Raw genomic sequence first — 21276 nt, 5'->3', positions numbered from 1 at the left:
TATTCTTTAATAGCAGCGTGCTAAAAGAAAATTAGTATTTCTGGCTTTAGATATTGTGATCCAAACATTAATCATACTCTTAGTTTCTGTTTTCATTCATCTGGACTATTTACAATTTCTCTTCAATGTTGGTGTAATTAATTTTTTAGTGTACACTGTACCTAATAGCATTATTCATAATCTTGTACATGTTGCTGAAAGCTTCTACTCCTGGGCTGAACAGATTGCGTATTCCTTAGCCTTTTCCCTTCCGTACAGGGAAGTGTCTTGCTTCCAGTAAAAAGCATGCAAAAAAGTTGAATGTCTGTTCACTGAGACCCATTGCAGATAGTCTCCAGGACAACTTCTAGCTATGCTGGGTGCTTCAAGGTCAACCTTGCTAACCAGGACTCTTTTCTGTTATGCTTATCAGTCCTCTTCTCCATTCCTTCAGAATTTAAGCTGTTATCTCTAGTTGTGTCTTCTTTCAGTATGAATCTGTTTTTCTGGGCCAAAGAACCCTTTGCTGCTTACTGAAACCCACGTGCTTATCTGGTTTAGCAGGAGCAAGTTGAATGGGGACCACAGGAACCATAATGCCTCAGTGGCCGTGCCTATTGGAAATATTTGTGCCAGCAGGGGGTGGCAAATATGTCAGATTTAGAGATTTTAGTGAAACGTTAACTCTGATCCTTTGAATTAAGTGAAAACATATGCAGTGACAAGTGGTGTCCCTCAAGGGTCCATGCTGGGACCAGTACTGTTTAACATTTTTATCAAAGACATAGACAGAGGGATTGAGAGCACCATCAGCAAGTTTGCAGATGACACCAAGCTGTGTGGTGTTGTCGATACACCAGAGGGATGGGATGTCATCCAGAGGGACCTGGACAGGCTGGAGAGGTGGGCCCAGTTGAACCTCATGAGGTTCAACAAAAGCAAGTGCAGGGTCCTGCACCTGGGAAGAAACAATCCTCAGTATAAATACAGCCTGGGGGATGGGGTATTAGAAAGCAGCCCTGAGGAAAGGGACTTGGGGGTGCTGATGGACGAGAAGCTGGACATGAGCAGGCAATGTGCATTTGCAGCCCAGAAGGCCAATCCCATCCTGGGCTGCATCAAAAGAAGTGTTGCCAGCAGATCCAGAGAGGTGATTCTGCCACTTTGCTCTGGTGAGACCTCACCTGCAGTACTGTGTGCAGGTCTGGAGCCCTCAATATAGAAAGGACATGGACCTGATGGAGCGGGTCCAGAGGAGGGCCACGAAAATGATCAGGGGGCTGGAGCACCTCTGCTGTGAGGACAGGCTGAGGGAGCTGGGGTTGTTCAGCTTGGAGAAAAGGAGGCTCCGGGGAGACCTCATAGCGGCCTTCCAGTACCTGAGGGGGGCCTACAGGAAGGCTGGGGAGGGTCTGTTTACAAAGGCCTGCAGTGACAGGACGAGGGGAAATGGCTTTAAGTTGGAGAAGGGGAGATTTAGATTGGATATTATGAAAACGTTCTTTACCATGAGGGTGGTGGAGCGCTGGAACAGGTTGCCCAGGGAGGTGGTTGAGGCCCCTTCCCTTGAGATATTCAAGGTGAAGCTCGACGAGGCCCTGGGCAACCTGGTCTAGTTGGGGGTGTCCCTGCTGACTGCGGGGAGGTCGGACTAGATGACCTTTGGAGGTCCCTTCCGGCCTGGACCAATCTATGAATCTGTGAATCTATGAAACACATTCTGTGGCCACAACAGCAGATCCAACAGCGTTACTCTGAAAGCTGGTGTAGCCCTTGCGTTTCACTGAAGCTTTCCGCTCTGATGTGACCCCTTCTCTTCCCTTTCTTCCCTTTTCATTATTTGGGGTTTGGGTAATGCTCAGCTTTCATATATTCTTTCCCGTGAAATGCATATTATTTTTTTTGTTTGTTTTTTCCCCTGCCCTCTTTAGACATGCCCTGCAACTGAATGCAATGGGCACACAGCGGCTTCTAGAACTGGCCCGGCAGATGCAGAACCTCGAGGCTTTCATCCACATCTCCACCGCCTATGCAAACTGTGTCCGGAAATGCATAGATGAAGTCATCTACCCACCCCCAGCTGAACCCAAGAAGCTCTTTGATTTAGTAGAGTAAGTAGGAGCTGCGTCACCTCTTCTGACGTGGGGTTTGCTTCATTCTGCAGAGGACCTCTGAAGTGTTCACATAACCTATCCAGTGGGATTTCTGCTCATAGTTGCTCCTGTTACTGTATTGCTGTGTCTGCACACACCCGTGCCAGCAAGAGATGTTGGCCATCAGAGAGACCAAGGGAAGAGAGAGCTTTCGTTCTTGGTGGTTTTGAGGGGTACTGTTCACAGAATGTCATTCAATAAGTCTGCCCTTTCTGGGTTTTATCTTGAAACTAACTTTACTGAGGTTTTTTGAAAATAGAAGAAACAGACACTCTGTTTTGGAGCCTTTGTATCTGGAGAACTGTTGAAGTCATGCTTTATAAATATTTGGTTCAACCTTAAGAATATTTTTCCAAATACAAAATTATTAGAAAACAGCATAAACCACACTTAATAACCCTGTGATTTCAGCTGCCTCTAAATTTTTCGCACGCTGTTTTTAAAAAGACCGTGTGATTTCATGAGAGTCCAGCGTTGGGTAAGTTAAGTTATGCATGAGTGTATTTGCCACCAGGAATGGAGTTGTGTTGCTGCTTTCTGTAAGACTCAGATCTGTTGCTACCTTAGTAAGAACTGAAATTTTTCGTGTACCTTATGCTCGTTTCTTTATCTCTTATTTCAACACTCCTGTGGTATTAAACCAGAGTTATATGGGGGTGAGTCAGAAACAGGCTGGTTTAGAGACTTCAGTGTGAGAATCCAGGACTTGGAGGGACCAACAAAAAAGCTTGTTTAACTGAATTTACCGAAATGAAGAATAATTAGAACAAATTAGAAAATCCTCTGATAAAGGCCCCAGGATGCCTTCCCCTTAGAAGAATTTTCACAAAGCTGTAACTTTGTTTTCATTTATTTTCTTGTGGTATTCCACTTGTGTGATACAAGCAAATTACCTGTGAACTAGTAACCCAAAGAGCTGGTATTAAATCTTTCCTCTCCTTGATTTTAGGGCAATAAGAGATGAGATTAATTAATGTCCGCTAGGAGAACCACTGGGTCTTTATTTCAAAAAATTGTTTGTCTATAGAAATAATTTCACTGTCTAAGCACTAGTCCAGAAAATTTGGTACAAATCAGTGTTTTCTATTTGAATTTCTCCAGTAGCCCATACTCTTGGATATGTTTACTTCCAGCTAGAAGTCATCTATCATTTATCATTTATTCAGCAAGTGGAGCATGATAAAACCATAAAAATGTGCCCTAGTGCATTTGAGCAATAGACTGCCTGGCCCAGCATCTTGCCCTCAGCAGTGGCACTGGGAGATGCTGTTCAGAGTGACTACACCAGCCTGGAGACTTTTTTTGCAACCCATTCCCCTTGTACCCTCCCAGAAACCAGAAGTGTTGCATGAGGGGTGTTACGTCCTATTCTTTTCTGATCTCTTTTTGAAACCACTAGTATGTTTAATCCCTTTTCGAACTCCGCGGTACTCTGCTCCTGCAACCCCCTGGGGCAGCGGGTTCCAGAGGTTCACTAACTGCTGTGTAAAGATGAGTCTTCTTTTACCTGTTTCAAACCGTTACGCTAGTAGTTCCGTCGCATGTCCCGTAGTTGTGGCACTGCAATAGCTGCAGCATTTGCCCTGTTCCCTGCCTCTGCAGGTCTGTAAATCTGCATCATGTTCACCCTGGACCTTCTCTTCTGCAGACTGAAGAGTCTCAACCTTTTTACTGCCTGCTCATATGCCTGTGCTGGTTTGGGCTGGGACAGAGTTAATTTTCTTCCTAGAAACTAGTATGAGGCTGTGTTTTGGATTTGTGCTGAAAACAGTGCTGATAACACGGGGATGTTTTAGTTATTGCTGAGCAGTGCTTGCAGAGTCAAGGCCTCTTCTGCTCCTCACCCCACCAGCGAGTAGGCTGGGGGTGCACAAGAAGCTGGGAGAGGACCCAGCTGAGCAAAGGGATATTCCATACCATCTGACATCATGCTCAGCATATAAAGCTGGGGGAAGAAGAATGAAGGGGGAGATGTTCCGAATTAGGTGTTTGTCTTCCCAAGAGACTGTTAGAGATGACAGAGCTCTGCTTTCCTGGAGACGGCTGAGCACCTGCCTGACCACGGGAAGGAGTGAACGAATGACTTGTTTTGCTTTACTTTGTGCACACAGCTTTTGCTTTGCCTTTTAAACTGTCTTTAGCTCTATGGTGCTTAGTTGCTGGTTAGGGTTAAACCATGACAGTGGGTGGCAGAGCACTGGAATAGGCTGCCCAGAGAGGTGGTGGAGTCTCCTTCTCTGGAGACATTCAAAACCCGCCTGGACACGTTCCTGTGCAACCTGCTCTGGGTGGACCTGCTCTGGCAGGGGGGTTGGACTAGATGATCTCCAGAGGTCCCTTCCAACCCCATGTGATTCTGTGATTCTGTGATTCTATGACAATGCCAATGGATCTGTCTCCTTGATGATTTTGATTGCCCTTCCTCTCTGCCTTTTCTTAACTGCACCCACTCCCTGAGGTGCAGGGGCCAGACAGAACTGTATGCAGTACTCAAGGTGTGGTCATGTGAAGTTTTATTTAAATAGCTTCAAAATGATGCCATTGGTCTTATTCTCAGTACCTGATGATGCCCAACATTTCATTGACTTTCTTGTCTGCTGCTACTCATTGACTTGGAGATTTCACAGAGCTGTCAGCTGTGCTTCCAAGAGCTGTTGCTGAGCTGCAACTGCCAGTTCTGAGTTCAGCAACCTCTCAGACCAGTTTAGACAGCTTTTCCCTAAATGCATTACCTTACCTTTATTTGCAGTGAAGCTAATTTGCCACCTTTTTGCCCACTGACTCAGTTTTACAATGCCCATTGGAGTTCATCACTATCATTATTACGTTTCACTGCCCCAAAAAGCCTACCATCACTTGCAACTTTGGAAACAATTATTGTTGATGGCTCAGAAAAAAAAAGACTCCAGCAAAGGACCGAATACTAATTAGAAACATGCAGAAGTGCCTGGCTACCAGAGAGGTGGCTACTTCAGCTGCTTCATATAAGACACTAAGAATTTATTTATCATAGTTTGCATCTGCAGCAGAGGTGATGACGTTTGAAAGAAAGGTTGAGTGACAGAGGATGGGTTTTCAGATGTGTTCTTTGATATGTTTATCTTAGTTGTATGTTTGATTATTTTTTCTTAGTTGCATAGTTAGAGGTGGGGTTTCTTTTTTTACTAGAGTTTTGAATTTGTTTTACAGTTTTTCTCATGTCCCATACTCCAGAAGTTCACAAACTTCTGGTCCTTCTGGTGAGACAGAAGTCACAGCATTCCCTCAGCTATGATGGCATCTGTTTCTTTACAGCGTTTGCAGGTAGCATTATAATTGCTTACAGCAAAGACAACCACTGCCTTCAAAGGCACTGAAACCAGGTGGGCCTTGTTGAAAATTACTGTCTTCAGTGTCATTGGTTTGGAAGGCATTCTGCAAGTCAAAGGCCTGAAGATGAAGAAGGTGCCTGGGGCTCCAGCGTGTGTGGAGGAGCAGGATGGGGAAAGTCCCCGTGGTGTTGGGATGATGTGATATAGGCAGAATGGAATATCGAAAACTGAGACTGTGAAGGGAATTACTCAGAGAGAGAGAAGACAAAAGCAGGGTTGGAAGGAGATGGGAGAGATGTGCCTTTTGTTATTCACCGTGTAAGTGTAAGAAAAAATATCTGGGTACAGAAAGTTTCAGAGAGAGGCAATTAACAGATATCAGAACATCACCCTCAAAAAAGTGGGGGAGGAAAAAAAGGAGACAAGGAAATACAAACAACCCTTGTCTTAAAGTGCTCTTTTGGAATTGCATTAAGAGGCACGATCGCAGGACTAGATGCAATAACAGATCCATTTAATGATGCTTTTGGCCATGCAATAGGTATTTGCTTATGCAGGTGAAATCCCAAGTAGGTCTCCTAGCTGTTTCTTTTTCTGTTCTTATCCTCCTATTATATCCCTGCTTTTCAGTATTTTGATATTTAACCTACTAGTAGAGCCTTAGGCCTAATCTCTAAACCAAAAAGTCACCGCTTCTAAGTGCTGCCAGGCCAATAGAGGAAACATCTAATCTGCCACATCGAGCCAGGTTTGCCTTAATCTAAAGCTGAGGGAAATCAGCTTTGAAGGGTGTGCTGAGGCAAGGAACACAGCGCACAGCGAAGTGTGGGCTGAAGCAGAACTGTTTTCATTATTGCAGAAAGTATAGGTTTGTCATCACCTACAAGAAAGAGAGTGTCTCATTAATGCAAAGCGATTAGCACAGAAAGTTAACATTTTCCTGTGGCAGAGTAATTCGGTGCATGTATGTGGTGAAAGAGGAGGTTTGATTTGCATCTCTTATTTCTACGGGGCAATTGCAGCAGTGAGCAAAAGCAGTGGCTTTGTAATTTAGCATTTTGAAATCTTCAAAGTAGGTCACAGAGGAGTAGGAAGAGTTCGCCCTGCTGAACTGTCAGCTCTGTGCTCCTGTGATGGTAATGCTGGTAGATCACGTCACCGGGTAGGATGGTACCTTTGAGACAGACAGGAGCGTGGTCCTCTTGACGACCACTTAAAATAATGCGGAGGCCTGTCTGGAAGGATGAGGGCAAGGAGAAATTGCTTCTCCTTGTACTTCTACACCTGTCTGCGCTTTGTGAGAAACACTAACCTATAAGCCTCTGTTATTTAAAAAAAAAAAAAAAAAAAAAAAGGAGGAGGGAAAAGAGACTTGCATGCAAGTCTCTTTAATTTGAGTTCCCAAATGAACGCAGTCTTCCTTCATGCTCTGCAGAAACAGACATCTCCTTTTGGTAGGCTCATAATTAATTACTCGACAGATTCAAACAATGGCAATTTATCCGAGACCCTGAGGAGGCTGGGTTCAATGGCTGCCTAAACAGGCTTTGTAAATTAAGTCAATATTGTGCGCTACTTATAACCTCTGTGTAGTTCAACTTCATATTTTATGCTTAAACAATTTTTCTGCCTTGTTTCTGAAACATGGGGCTAGGATTGGAAAGGAAAGTATTTGTGCCTCCATAAGGCTGCTTTATTTAAAAAAAAAAAATATGTTTCTATATACTGAAAACTCTCAGATTCTTTTTAGCTAGTTCCAAAACTGAGAGATTCACTGGATTTAACCCTCCCCTGCAAACTGTTTCAGTGAATCGGTGTTTTCTCATACAACATTATTTTTGTGTAATATTTCCATCTATGTCTAATGAGAGCGATCTGAAAAGCAGTGTGCTACTTCGGCCATCAGGTGTTTGCATGCTTAAGTTGGTATGATCAAGTAATTCTCCGGGTGTGACAGTCTCCACCTTATTCCTCTCCCCTTGACCTCCACCTGCTTCTGAAATTCGAGATAAAGAGGGGTGAAGTGAGGCTCCTTGCAATGCCCCTGGGAAGAACATGCCCGTTCGGTCTGAACTATAAGTCCATTGACTTAATTACAAATTGGATTATAGGAGTTAATCTTTGATTCTGTGGTGTAGCACCAGGCTGCTGAAAGCCTGTCGGGGATTGGCAGTGGTGTGCAAGGGCTCTGGAAGTACAGCCAGTTCCTGTCTTTAGACCCGAACGCTGGCAAGACCTCTGAAGTCTTGATGGTGTGCCAGGGAAGAGCCTTTGAGCCTTAGGTCATCGCTGCAGCACTGCGGTGGTAAGGGCTGCTGCTTTAAAGGTATACGTGTAATTACTTCTGATGGATTAGATACCTGAATACCTTAAATAATAGTAATTAAAAAAAAAAAATGCTTAGTGGGTTTTTTTGACGTGTTTGGGTTTTTGTTTGATTTTTTTTAAAGCAGCTAGCACTGACGGTTTCCTTACTTCCTATGTGAACAAGCTGTGGAAAATCAGTAGGAAGGAACATCTAACGCTGTAAATAGTGCTGCTGGATTCATATCCCTGTCGTACGTTGTTCTAGCTTTTCAGACCTTTGTAATGCTACTCGACTCAGTAACTGAAGGTTGTTCAGCCTGGAGAAGAGGAGGCTCCGGGGAGACCTTCCAGTACCTGAGGGGGGCCCACAGGAAGGCTGGGGAGAGTCTGTTTACAAAGGCCGGCAGTGACAGAACAAGGGGTAATGTCTTTAAACTGGAAAAAAGCAGATTTAGATTAGACGTTAGGAATAAGTTCTTTACCATGAGGGTGGTGGAACACTGGAACAAGTTGCCCAGGGAGGTGGTTGAGGCCTCTTCCCTTGAGATATTCAAGGTGAAGCTCGACAAGGCCCTGGGCAACCTGGTCTAGTTGGGGGTGTCCTTGCTGACTGTGGGGAGGTCAGACTAGATGACCTTTGGAGGTCCCTTGCGGCCTGGACCAATCTATGAATCTCCTGAAACGTACTTGGGAGTATGCAGGGACTGCGTTGGCTAAGGATGAGTGCTAACTAGTGAGGGTGCTAGGCTGGAAAGCTCTGTGGATCTGTAGATCTGTGGCTATATTTACGTTACAGATTGCGGTGAAGCATAAAGCACACGAGAGATTGCTTTAAAATAAGGTATAGATACCTGAAGTTGAGCTGAACATCGCAGCATGAAGCTCACCGGGGTTATTTTGCACTTTGAAGACAAAAGTAACCTTTCTTCCACAGAGCTGTCCTAAACCCAAACCAGTTGCTCTTTGCTTTGTCTTAAATGGTTTTCACTTGCTTATCCTTTGTCTCAGGTGAGGATTCCTGTCTCGCTGGTCTTTTTTGCTCTCTGCATGGCAGATAATGACATTCTCCTTGTTTCCTGTAGGTGGCTGGATGAATCTATCATTCAAGACATCACACCCAAGCTGCTTGGGGACTGGCCCAACACTTACACCTACACCAAAGCCTTGTCAGAATACCTGATTCAGCAAGAGAAAGGAAACCTGAACATTGCTATCATCAGGCCATCCATCGTGGGAGCTAGCTGGCATGAGCCTTTCCCAGTAAGCATGAATACATAGCAATTCCCTACCGAGAGCCCTTTGATACAGCTGTAGCTCCAATACTGTCAGGAATCTCTCCCTACCTGTAGCAGCATCCGCTTGAGAAACAGGTACTTCAGTTGGTAGGAAAGCACGTGGAAGAGGTGGAGGACCTGTGCTGGAATAGAACAGCAAGCCTTCTTGTCTCCGAGTGAAAAGAATGCATTTAAGCGGTAATAACAAGAGCTGGGATAATAACGGTGCAGAATGCTGGGCTTGCAACTGAGTCTTATGTGCAGAGGGTTGTGCCCAGGCAGACACACAGCGGGGTTTCTGTACAAGCTGGGGAAACACGAGATCTGGGGGTTGGTTGTAGTCCTGATGCATTCTGCTTCGAGTCTTTCCATGGCCCGGTCAGACTATTAATGAGGCCCTGACGGGCACCCTAGACCACACATGGTCCTCGAAAGCATTCGATAACGTCATGTGCAGTTACCTAGTATCTCTGTCTGATGTTGGGAGTCATTGAATTCACTGGATTGTATGGGCTTGTTGCAGATACCAATGTCAGCCACACAGTAATTAAACGCAGCTGTACTTTTGGACGGAAATAATTCACTAAGCTAAATATACTGGTAGCAATAGCGTGCCCTAACGTTGCAGCCAAATTGGAAAGGCAACATAAAGTCACCTTTGGCTTTCAAGCAGCTCAAAGCGTGCCAAAGATGGCTGAGATAGAGCCGAGGCTCTGGGCCAAGCTCCTCATCTCAGAAAGACAGAGCGAACTCTGTTAGATGTCATAACCTGTTTCAGGTCAGACAGCTCATCCCCGCTCTGAACTCCAGCTCCCACAAGTGGCAGTTTCCCTGACCTGAAGTAGGATAGGATTCAAAAGTGGAGTGGTTTTGTGGTGGGTTTTTTTTTTTTGGTTTTTTTTTTTTAATTCCTTGCCTTAGAAATTTCAGTCACAACAACCCCAGGCAACGCTACAGGCTTGGGGAAGAGCGGCTGGAAAGCTGCCCAGCAGAAAAGGACCTGGGGGTGCTGGTGGACAACCGGCTGAACATGAGCCAGCAGTGTGCCCAGGTGGCCAAGAAGGCCAACGGCATCCTGGCCTGTATCAGGAACAGCGTGGCCAGCAGGAGCAGGGCAGTGATGGTGCCTCTGGACTGGGCACTGGTGAGGCCTCACCTCGAGTGCTGTGTTCAGTTCTGGGCCCCTCACTACAGGAAGGACATTGAGCTGCTGGAGCGTGTCCAGAGGAGAGCCACCAAGCTGGTGAGGGATCTAGAGGACAAGTCATATGAGGAGAGGCTGAGGGAACTGGGCATGTTTAGTTTGGAGAAGAGGAGGCTGAGGGGGGACCTCATTGCCCTCTACAACTCCCTGAAAGGAGGGTGTAGAGAGGTGGGTGTTGGCCTCTTCTCCCAAGGGAATAATGACAGGACCAGAGGAAATGGTCTGAAGTTGGGGCAGGGGAGGTTTAGGTTAGATATGAGGAAGAATTACTTTACTGAGAGAGTGGTCAGGCACTGGAACAGCCTGCCCAGGGAGGTGGTGGAGTCGCCATCCCTGGAGGTATTTAAGAAACGTGTAGACGTGGCACTTCAGGGCATGCTCTAGTGCCCGAGATGGTTGGGTTGTGTCTGTTTGTGGGTGGGTGTAGTGTGGGGTTGTGCATGTTTGTTTTGTACAGTTTTTGGTTTTGTTTTGGTTTTGGTATTTGAGGGGTTTTTTGCTTTTTGTTGTTGTTTTTTGTTTGTTTGTTTTGTGTTTGCTTTTTTTTTTCTTTTGTGGTTGGACTCAATGATCTCAAAGGTCCCTTCCAACCAAGAAGATTCTGTGAAATTAGCTGGAGTAACCAAATGAGTGACATCTGCACGCTGTGTGTCGGAGGGTATATAACACGCTGACTGTCTTCAGCAAGTGTGACAGCACCGAGACGCTATAGTGTTTAAAGCCAGAGGTTATTCCCCTAGCTGAGTTGTTATACAAAAGAAGTGGTTTCTAAAAACAAAATTAGATGCTGTTGTTGGTGGGTAAGTTGCAGACAGAATGAGGTATCGTACAACGCATCCCCTATTTAAAATCAATTAAGGACTTCGTACTGGTTAGCTTCCTGGCAGCTGTCCCAGGCGGGCTGGCATCCATCTTAACTGGTGTCGCGTTGCCTCTTCGTCCACACCACAGCATTACAGCCCTTTCACCATTTCGAAGCCTGTGTAAAGCAACATGGTCGCTGAAAGAAACGGTAACCGTTCTTCTGTGGTTTTTTTGCAGGGTTGGATTGACAGCTTCAACGGGACAAGTGGAATATTCGTTGCGGTATGTCTGGTCACTGTTTAAGCTCCCCTTAAAGTGGAGTTGGAGTTACTAAAATAGCAACTCTAAAGTTACTCTACAGCTCCACTTAGAAAGTGTGTGCAAAAAAGGGTCATAGCCATTTTCTGAATCTGGTAGAAAAATGTCACACACTTGCCGTACACCTGTGTGTAGGACCCAGAAGACTGTCTATTTATGCTGCACTCAAAAAAAGGACATTGAAAGAGTATTCATGTTGCTGATTCACTACACATGAATTGCAGTTTCTAAAAAGTCTAAAAAGAATAAAATTTGGGACATATTTTCAAAGAGAGGGCAAAAGATGCATCCTTGAAACTAGGGTAATTCACAGATCAAAGCTTGAATCTTGTAACAGAACTTAATTTTTCCAGGCCAGATTACCACACCATCAATACAAGGCAGCGTTATTTATCCTTTCATTTACCTTCGTCTGTGTGGTTGCTAAGTCCGCTGCTTTAGTTTGTAACCGCTCCACAATAACAAAGATTCTAGGTCTCGCTTGTCATTGCTTTATACAGGATTTCTCCATGCACAGAGTACACCTAAATAATGGGTGTAACTATCAATTCAGACTCTGCCAGTCACATGGATAATTCACTATAATCTTGCATAACACTGGTGTAAATGACTAATGTGCAAACTGATGAGGAACAGAGCCATAATTATGAAATAATTAATAACTTGATAAAACGTTCCCTGTAATATGAAAACAATCATTACAACTTAATAGATGAAAACAGTAAAGTTGCATTACCTTTCTCCTGGCTTATTTTTTTTTCTGAACTAAAATCGCTGCCTTAGGTCCATTTGTCAATGCATAAAGCTGTATAGCTATGTGCAGATATTTTTGTACATTTGATTTGTCCAACTTGATTATTTTGTAAAAACTATATTGTAATCAGCCTGAGGCAGTATATAAAAAGGATTAAGAGTCTACAATCATAGGAGAACAGAATAAAATCCAAATATCATCTTGTTAAAAAAGCTCAGTTGCACCTGAAGTAGAGCATAAATAGAAACTATTACAGTTACTTCTGGAATCCACAGGAATAGTGAAATTAGTGGGTATATCCCAGCTAATGATTTTATCTAAAACCCCAGTTACACATTTCAGAGACATTCAAAAGCCCCCAAACGCATCACTTGTGTTCACAAAGTGTTATTAGCTCCTATGCATCTTGCTATTTCTTTATAATAATTGTTTATCAGCCTTTTACTCATTACTGACTGTTCATAAAGCTTGTACTGCCTCTCTCTGTTCTATTCCCAGCATCTTGTGCTGTTTTCTGTGTTCTTTCATGACTTATTGTCGTCATCACAATAAAGAAAGGGTTTACAGTTCCATGATTTTGCAGATCCACGCCTTACATTTTTATGTGACAGGTTCTAACTTTTTGTAATGATATCCATGAGCTTGGATTTTTTTATGTTTACGTTTGAGCATTGAAAATGCCTGTCACAAAAATCTGTCCAGGGTTAGTTTGCAAGAAAGATGTTATACAAAAAATTTCCATTGCATTGCTCTTCATTCCCCACAAGTGAATTACCTAAGCAACAAATTCCAGGAGTTAGCTGTCATACGTGTATCATATACCAGTGCATTATGAAACACGGGGCAAATTCATATGCTTTCAGCCATATAAAAACATGCCAATCAAATCTTTTGTCATTTAAAAAGCAGTTTTTCCCCCCTCCTTTTTTCTTTTCTTTTAATCTGTCAACAAGTGAAAAACACCTAATGGTTAAGTATTTGGAAATTATGCCCATGTACCAGTCTTTTTTAATAGTGTCCGCTTTAGGAACTTACAGTACAGCTTGCATATATTTTTTATCCTTATCTTTTGCTCCTGATACCAGTAACATTTTTCTGTTCTTCATAGCAAAAAACTTCTAGCCTTACTGAATGCAAGAGCAAGCCTAATGGGGGTTTCATTCAGGTGAGGTTTCGCACACAGATGCCAGCCTGTATCTTCATCTCCAAATTAACTCTATGGAAAGTAAAGATTTTGAGATTCGAGGGTCACTGTAGTAAATAACTTCCCTTTCGTATAAAAGCTTTGACTTGTACTGAAATAGTTTTAAAATAGAGATGGTGGGTTTTGGTTCAGGATTGAAGCTCTGAGGCTCTTCACTATGGGAAATGCAGAGACAACGAAACTTGTGTCATCTGCACTGAGTTCTTCCGTGATAAAATATGATGACTTGAAATGTAACTATATTGAGAGTTAATCAAGAAGAAGACACAGATCAAAGATGGTAGGTCCAGGGTGTAGGGACCAGGTTGTTGTCCATGTCCAATGGCTCTGTGGCCCCACAGGCAGTGGTGACGGCTGGCATCAGTCAGGAGCAGAGACTCCGTGATGTGGAGAAGCAGGGTGGAGGTTGCCAGTGCTGACAGATACTGTTTGTCTTGTACCATCTCCAGTTGCCTGCTGAACTTAGTTGGACTGGTACTAGTTGTCTGGAAGTAAAAGGTATATATTATTAGGGAGAAACTTTTGGTCTTCTGAGGCTGGGAAATAATACATGGTTTGAATTAATGTGCTTAGATATGGTGAACTGGTAAGTCCTGTTTGGTAGTTTGAAAATTAACCCTTGAAGATTCAAGTTATACATTAGTTAAACTACCTGGAAGTTGTGCGATTACAGCCATCTCTCTCTGACAACTGTATTTCAAAGGGTATTTATCAGTCAAGTAGCTTTATTTGCCTTAATTAAGGATGGAAAAAGCAAAAAGAATGTGTTTTCGTGTTTGTGGGTTTTTTTAAAGTCCCCCCTCATACTTAAATATTCATTTCTAACTCTTAAGCCATGCTCATCCTATATGGAGAACAACCTCCAGATTCAGATTTGACTCAGATGATCTTTGGGATCATCTGGGCAGAATCTGAACTCCAAACCTTGCAAAGATTATTTTCTTTCTTCCTACCCCCTCAGTCACCACTCTAATATTTGAGTCTGATCATTTCATTCCACAAATAGATATATTTCTTTTAAATATTCATGAAATGTGGGAGTTCAAGTTGTTCTTTATAGTCTTATCATGTTTCTCTCGCCTACAGTTGCTCCAGCTGCTGTGGAAAGAAGCTTTGTTTGCTGACTGAAAAAAAAAAATATGGAATTAATTACATTTCTGCTGGACTGTAATTGAGGCATTTTGTCTCACTGTTCCATATTACCTGTAAAGACCTTCCTCCCTGCATGGCAGTGAGGCTGTAGGGCAGAACCATGGTTTAATTCATCTTCTGGATAGTAACCGGCCCCGAAGCACTTCAGCTGGGAGGCTGTCCAGAAACGTCAGACTCACAAATGGCTTTGGAGGCTTCAGCTAAAGTAGCTTCTGTTTCACTAAAGAGAAGAAAGTCAGCAACTACAAGTAGAAATCAAGCCATACCTGATAAAGAACTACCAAACCATTTCCAGTGTAAAAAGTAACTTAAAACACTGAAGCCTGAAGTCTTTATTAAATACAGAATAAATAAAATATCTAATTCATCCACGTGTATATGACCATGCTGCTCTGAATACAGGCAACACATCCATCAAACTTCCTAGTTTTGAAGACCTCAAAAAGGTCTTTAGTGTACCTGTGAAAATGTGATAGTTGATCATATAGTGGTCTGTAGTGGGCATGGGTTCACAGCAGTGGAAAACTGAGCTGAGCTTGCTTGGCTGCTTTGGTTCTCTTTGCTTTTTTTCCCTTGAAAAATCAGTAGTAGCAACAAAAACCAAAAATTAAACTCATAGTCATGTTGCAAGTTAAGGTTTTAGTGTCTAAGTATAACTGCAGTTCAGCACAGGGCAGCAGAGGTTAACTGTATGCCATGGGTTTGAGGAGAATGTTTGGATTCATGTGGGAAGCTTACATGGTTGCCTCTGAGTCTGTCCGTCTGTGATCCCTCTGCCAGCTGCACCGAGGATGAGATGAGACTGCTCTGAAGTCTTATTTCATGAAAATTAAGTCAGTCATAAGTAGTATTGCCTTATTTGCAAGCTGTGAAAGGTAACAAAACCATCTGATTATAGAAGGGGAAAAGAGTGGGGAGAGAAAGAGCGATCCACATCCAAAGGGGATGTGGTGTCTTTTAAAATCCACCAACGACCAGTAAACAATGGCATGTGCTTTACGAGTTAATATCAAATCTTAAATGCTTTTTTTATCACATCTTTCTTCTCCCCAGACTTCAGGCAAGTGGTTTTGCACAATGAGGCGCTTCCTGTCTAGTTGCTGTAGTAAAAATTTCATCTTTCACAGCTGGAGAGCTATTTCATCATGAAACGGGAGTCTCAGGTTGGAAGGAAAGGAAAAAATATGCTGTAACATTTTATTTGCCCTGATTTTAAATATTCATGGATCTGTAGAGCGTATTCCTTTGCCCCTTCACTCAGTCCCTCCCTCTGGTTTTACATGGATCTAAATTAGAAGAGTTCTTACTTCCTTGCTTCACTAGTGCTTTTATCCTCCCAGCTCTTTCATTGGGTCCTCAGCTTCTACATCAATCTCAAATTCATTGCATTTTTTTCCCCACGTTAGATAACTTGATTGCAACCTTGACTTTGTCATTGGGCGTTTCTTTTTAGATTTGCTCTGAGACACACTAGGTGAAGTTCCTTCACCCCATTTTGCCTCCACATCTCTATATTGCTGAATTGTCCTCTCTGATTCAGTCTGCCATGTTGTTGCCCTCTGTTGCCGTGTCTCTCCTTTGGAACCTCCGAAGACTAACTGGTCATCAGGGAAGCCCCTTGTTAAACATTCAGGTTAAATATCTATATTTTGTGGAGCCTGATCCCCTGACAAATGCACTTCCAACCAAAGCAAAACCAGTCTTCCGTTCTTGCCTACCTCTTCTTTTTGATTGTCAGTACTTCACATGTTCGCTCATTCGTTTCCTGAGTTTCGCTGGGTGGCAAGCTCTTCAAGGCCATGTCTTGACTGTATCTGTGCTTAACAGACACAGCTTTGGAAAAGAGGAGGGTGTGAATACATCCAAAGAAAAGGGAGTAAACTTCAACAAGCCTATTGGTATCATTTCCAGAGTAACTATTATCTTTGAGGGACACTCAAACCTTTGCCAGGGGCATTTAAGAAAATGTTACTTCAGGTATCACTGGGAGTTTCACCGCAGTAAATTCAAATATACTCTTTCCTAAGGTATTTCTTTCATATGGAGTTAACTAAGAGTCACAGCTTTTCTTGTTACACACAGCACAGATGTCATCATGTTTTAGACTTCCTCTACAAACGCAGAACAGTGGGATCCATGTGAGATCCGTCTTAGTTTTCACGGAAACCAAATAATCTTCTGCAGCAGGTGCCAGGCTTGAAAAGTGTTAACGTGACGGTCTGTCCTTGCTCCAAGCCGATGAAATCTTACTATGGTCTCACTGTCAGTGTCTGTTTTCCTTCGTCCCACAGGCGGGCAAAGGGATTCTGCGGACCGTCATTGCCAACAACGAAGCCGTGGCAGATATGATTCCAGTAGACGTTGCCATCAACCTCACCCTTGCGGCCGGGTGGTACACTGCTGTGCACAGGTGGGAAGGCGCTCCTCTTTCTACCGGACTTGGGCATTTACTTGGAAAACACTGCAAAATATAAATATGTTATGGGTTCATATAGTAGGGGAGATGATCTAAAAAAACCCCGTTCGTTGTGTTGTTGGGAAGGGTATGTGTAAGTGACACTAAGGCATTAAGATCTTTTCCTGTGAACCTCTGGCTCCGACCTTTAATCATTAGTTAGGAAGTGCTACAGAGTAAACCACATGAATTGTTCCGGATGTTTATGCAACTCTGAGAAATCAATACCAGGCAAATAAAAGGCAAAAATATTTTACTTTGAAAGACAAAGTAAGCCCTCTGAGTTGAGGGTAAAGAACAGCTGCATACAGTAACCTAAATGAAGCGATCCTAAAAGGATCTTAAAAGGCAGCTCACCAGCTCTTTAAATTTATTTTTCTCGTCATTTTGTCCCCCTCCATCAGCAACAGACAAAGCAGCACAGTCTGGGAAAAATAAATACAGCTTCCCCTTACACCCACACCCCTGAGAGCCTCCAGATGAAGAGAGCTATGGGCTGTCCATAAAGCTGGGAAAGGAGATGAGCATGTGCTGATGAGCAGTATATCAGCACACAGGTAGACTTCCTGGCTCTGGCCATGGTAGGAGAAGTGCCATTTTTTCTAACTTTTCATTGGCAAAAGAGAGATGCTTTTAATCTGGTTCCCACACCAGGGGATTATTTATTATTATATATAATCTATTTATAATTTATAATCTATTTATAATTTAATTATTAGGCTAAAGGAGCAACTGCAGAAGTTGATTCAAAGCTTTATCTAGCTGGGCACAACCCCAAGGTTAGCAATCGCTAAACAAAACAGGAGCCTGAGCCTTCTGTAAATTTAATTTCTCTGAGAGAGTTTCGGGTTTAGGTGTTGTCTTGAAGAATAGCATGTATAGTTTAATTATATTTTTTTTTCCAAGTCATCTAATTAGAAAGTCAGTGTCCTTCAGGGCAGGTGACATTACTGAGGAAAATTAGATTCTAAAACTTGGCAGAGAATTGTAATCTTCATTACATAGTGTAGAAGCTCTACAAAGCTCTACACTGTACCAAGATCACCAACTCAGCTGGAGGGTGGAGAATGGGGAAAAATCAACAGGGAGACACTCTTCGGTGGAAGCTGGGAAAATGGAGAAAATCCTCTTCACCGGTGTTTAATGGGCCTGACCCACTGGAATAAGTGGAAGTCTGTGCTTTCACTGCAGTGCACTTTGCAACAGGCTGTGTGTGTGCGGCTCTGTTCTAGGTGGGTTTTCTATATGGGCACATATTACAGATTTAGTCTTTAGTGAGTTGCCATATCAGTTTCCATAATGCGGAGTTTCCCCACATTAAGCACTACTGTGCATTTTTATGTTTAACACTCTATCAGGCCTCTACTCAGTAATTAAGAGTTACAGGAGATCATGGATTTGGAGTTTGATACATGTCTATCAGCCCTAACCATCCCAAGAAGTCTGCTAGGGATGAGTAATAATGATAATAATGTACAGTCAAATGCCATGATTTCAAAGCATTATTTAAAAAGGCACCCTTAAAAAACTGTGCAGTATCCGAAGGCAGTTTTCAAGTATGACTCTGCGAGATTTCCTATCCCAGGTTTAGGGGTTCTATCTCCTGCTCTCTTCACACATAGGAGTCTTGAAAAGAAAAGTTCCTCGTAGGCAGCCTCCTCCAGTAGAGAAAGGCTCTGAGCACCACAGGTGCCCTAGGAGCACTGAGATGCTGTATCCTCCAACCAAGCTGCTTGACCCTGGCCAATGCCAGGTCTCACCTCTTCTAGCGCTTTGGCAGATGACTCCAACTGCTAATGCGGAGTAAGAGAAATGCTGTATTGATGGCATCACTTGCACCCTTGGCAAGGCAGGCTTAGATCAGAAAATCTGTTTTGACTCATTCTTGTCTTGTATCAAAAAAATAAAACCAGTGTGATCCATGTTTAGTTCCACACGCAAACAACAACCAAGCTTTATTTGGTACTAAAATGAGAATTTTGTTGAAATGGATTGATTTGTAATCGCCACCCTGACAAACAGCGTTTAAAAGTAGCACAAATCATATCTATTACGGCAATGATTGCAAAATACACAGTGTGTCCCTGAGGCTGGGTTGGGCCAATTATTTACAATATACTAAGAGAAACTAATAAAAAAAAAATCAGAAATTTGTCAGTATGTATGCTTTCCTTATTGGTTTTATAATTTTTGATATATTATATATGGGTGATTTTTCTTAAACCCCATCTGTCTTTATTAACTTCATATGCTCTCCAGAATCTGACTGAATCTTATTAAAAAGTTAATGTTTTATACTATTTTTTTATATTTATGAAAAATGACCTCTTCTGCATTTTTTAATGAGCTGATGTTACTGTTTCTTGGGCTGTTGGCTTCCATGCTCCATTAATAAAGCTTTGGGTGCTTTTCTTCACACTTTAAAATAATACTACTTTCTCTTTTCCAGACCAAAAAACCTACTGGTGTACAACTGCACAACAGGTGGAATCAACCCTTTCTTCTGGGGAGAAATGGGTAAGGTCTAATTTGAACCTAGAACATGTCAAACATCAGTAGCATTCCTCAGCTAGGCTTTGAAAAGGCGGTTTCCTGTATTTAGGTGACATTCAGCATCTGCCATTCGAATTGCATGTGGGTGGCCCAACTGCAGGCGGTGAGGGTCCTGTGAGCAAAAGCTCCTGATGATGGGCGAGGAGTTGAGGAAAGCATTTATTCCGTTTTCATTGTGGGCGTAATCACATAACAGCCCTGCAAAGTACGTGCTTTGCTGCACTGAGGTATTTAAGTGGTGGAAAAAGGGATAGAGAACCAGTCCCTTAATTCTACGAGAAGATGCTCCACGAAGCCATAACAGGACGTCTTCCTTTTCTGAATGAGAAGCTTCTCTAGGTTTGGAATGGTTTTTTTGTGCTTTGAAAGCACTTGGAGAACCTTGATAATGAATTAAAGCTAGTATATTGTAGAAGTAGAGTTGCCTTTCTTCCTCTTTCTGTGAAGAAAATCATAAACAGAAATAATTGGTGTAGACTTGAGAAGGCAAACCTTAAAATGTCAGGTGTGCTTTGAGAGCAGTTTGCCTTTTGGTCATGAATTTTGTCAGGGGAAGAACTCAAATTATTTTCATGGCTGATATCTTCAAGTGCTTGTGTTTCCAAGGCAGGGGTGAAAGAAAGGGAGAAAAATTCTGACACTGTTACGGTGGAAAACTCGTGCTGAAGCCAAGCAGCAGAAATACTACGTAGAGTCATAGACAGATACAGGGCCTGATTTGCTTTCTGTTATACATTAATTCATATCTTTGTGCTTTAAATACAGGATGCTGGCAAATCACACCTGTGGTGTTTCACCTCTCAGCCTTTGCTTTGCATTTGTCTTTGCATTATTTAACTGGCAAACTGTAAGTGAGCAGAACATTGCATTTTCAGAACAAGGCTTGTCTGAAAATCCTACTAATGTCCTACCATGAGATTTGATCAAGCAAGCAGGTGGAGGGAGGTGATTCTGCCCTTCTACTCTGCTCTGGTGAGACCCCACCTGGAGTACTGCATCCAGTTCCGGGGCCCCCAACATAGGAAGGACATGGACCTGTTGGATTGAGTCCAAGGAAGTCTATGAAGATGATGAGAGGGCACCTCTCCTATGAAGACAGGCTGAGAGAGTTGGGGTTGTTCAGCCTGGAGAAGAGAAGGCTCCAGAGAGACCTTAAAGCGGCCTTCCAGTCCCTAAAAGGGACCTACAGGAAAGATGGAGAGGGACTCTTTATCAGGGAGTGTAGTGATAGGACAAGGGGTAATAGTTGTAAACTGAAAGAGGGGAGATTTAGATTAGATATTAGGAAGAAATTTTTCATTGTGAGGATGGCAAGACACTGGTCCAGGTTGCCCAGGGAAGCTGTGGCTGCCCCATCCCTGGAGGTGTTCAAGGCCAGGCTGGATGGGGCTTGGAGCAACCTACTCTAGTGGAGGTGTCCCTGCCCATGGCAGGGGGGTTGGAACTAGATGATCTTTAAGGTCCCTTCCAACTCTTAACCATTTTATGATCTAGCAGGGAAGAAGTTTCAGCAATTGGCTGACCAGTGAGAAAATCACGCCAAGTTCCTGACAGGTTTTTAATGAGAGATTTAACGCAGGTCACAGTATGAGAGAAGAGGTGAGGCTTCATAGATAATTGTTGGGAAACGTAGCCAGTCTTCATAACGTGTAGTCAGATCTTCTGTGGCTTTTTCACAGGAGTAAATACAAAGCTCTTCACAGGCAGGTCCTTTAGGCAACAGCCACGGGAACACCACTACTTCAGGTTTGCCTGTCTTAATCCATTCGCAGTGTAATTTTACTGATGAAAACAGCAATGTGTTAATG

At 43.0% G+C, this 21276-nt stretch overlaps 1 protein-coding gene across 2 annotated transcripts in view; it reads left to right on the top strand.

Annotated features, from left to right (window-relative positions):
* FAR2 (fatty acyl-CoA reductase 2) overlaps nucleotides 1-21276 on the top strand; it is a 94461-nt gene that overhangs the window by 56284 nt on the left and 16901 nt on the right. The window contains exons 3-7 of one of the 2 annotated variants that reach the window (XM_074148777.1): nucleotides 1911-2090; nucleotides 8833-9010; nucleotides 11270-11314; nucleotides 16752-16870; nucleotides 19365-19432. In XM_074148777.1, coding sequence (XP_074004878.1) covers nucleotides 1911-2090; nucleotides 8833-9010; nucleotides 11270-11314; nucleotides 16752-16870; nucleotides 19365-19432 — 590 coding nt within the window. Of the gene's footprint in view, nucleotides 1-1910; nucleotides 2091-8832; nucleotides 9011-11269; nucleotides 11315-16751; nucleotides 16871-19364; nucleotides 19438-21276 lie in introns of both variants that reach the window. The other variant, XM_074148785.1, reaches the window with a different exon arrangement.

This window comes from Numenius arquata, chromosome 1, assembly GCF_964106895.1.
Source record: "Numenius arquata chromosome 1, bNumArq3.hap1.1, whole genome shotgun sequence".
In the NCBI taxonomy this organism is placed as follows: domain Eukaryota; kingdom Metazoa; phylum Chordata; class Aves; order Charadriiformes; family Scolopacidae; genus Numenius; species Numenius arquata.
Note: the sequence above shows the minus strand (reverse complement) of the source record. Positions and strands in the feature narration are given on the sequence as shown.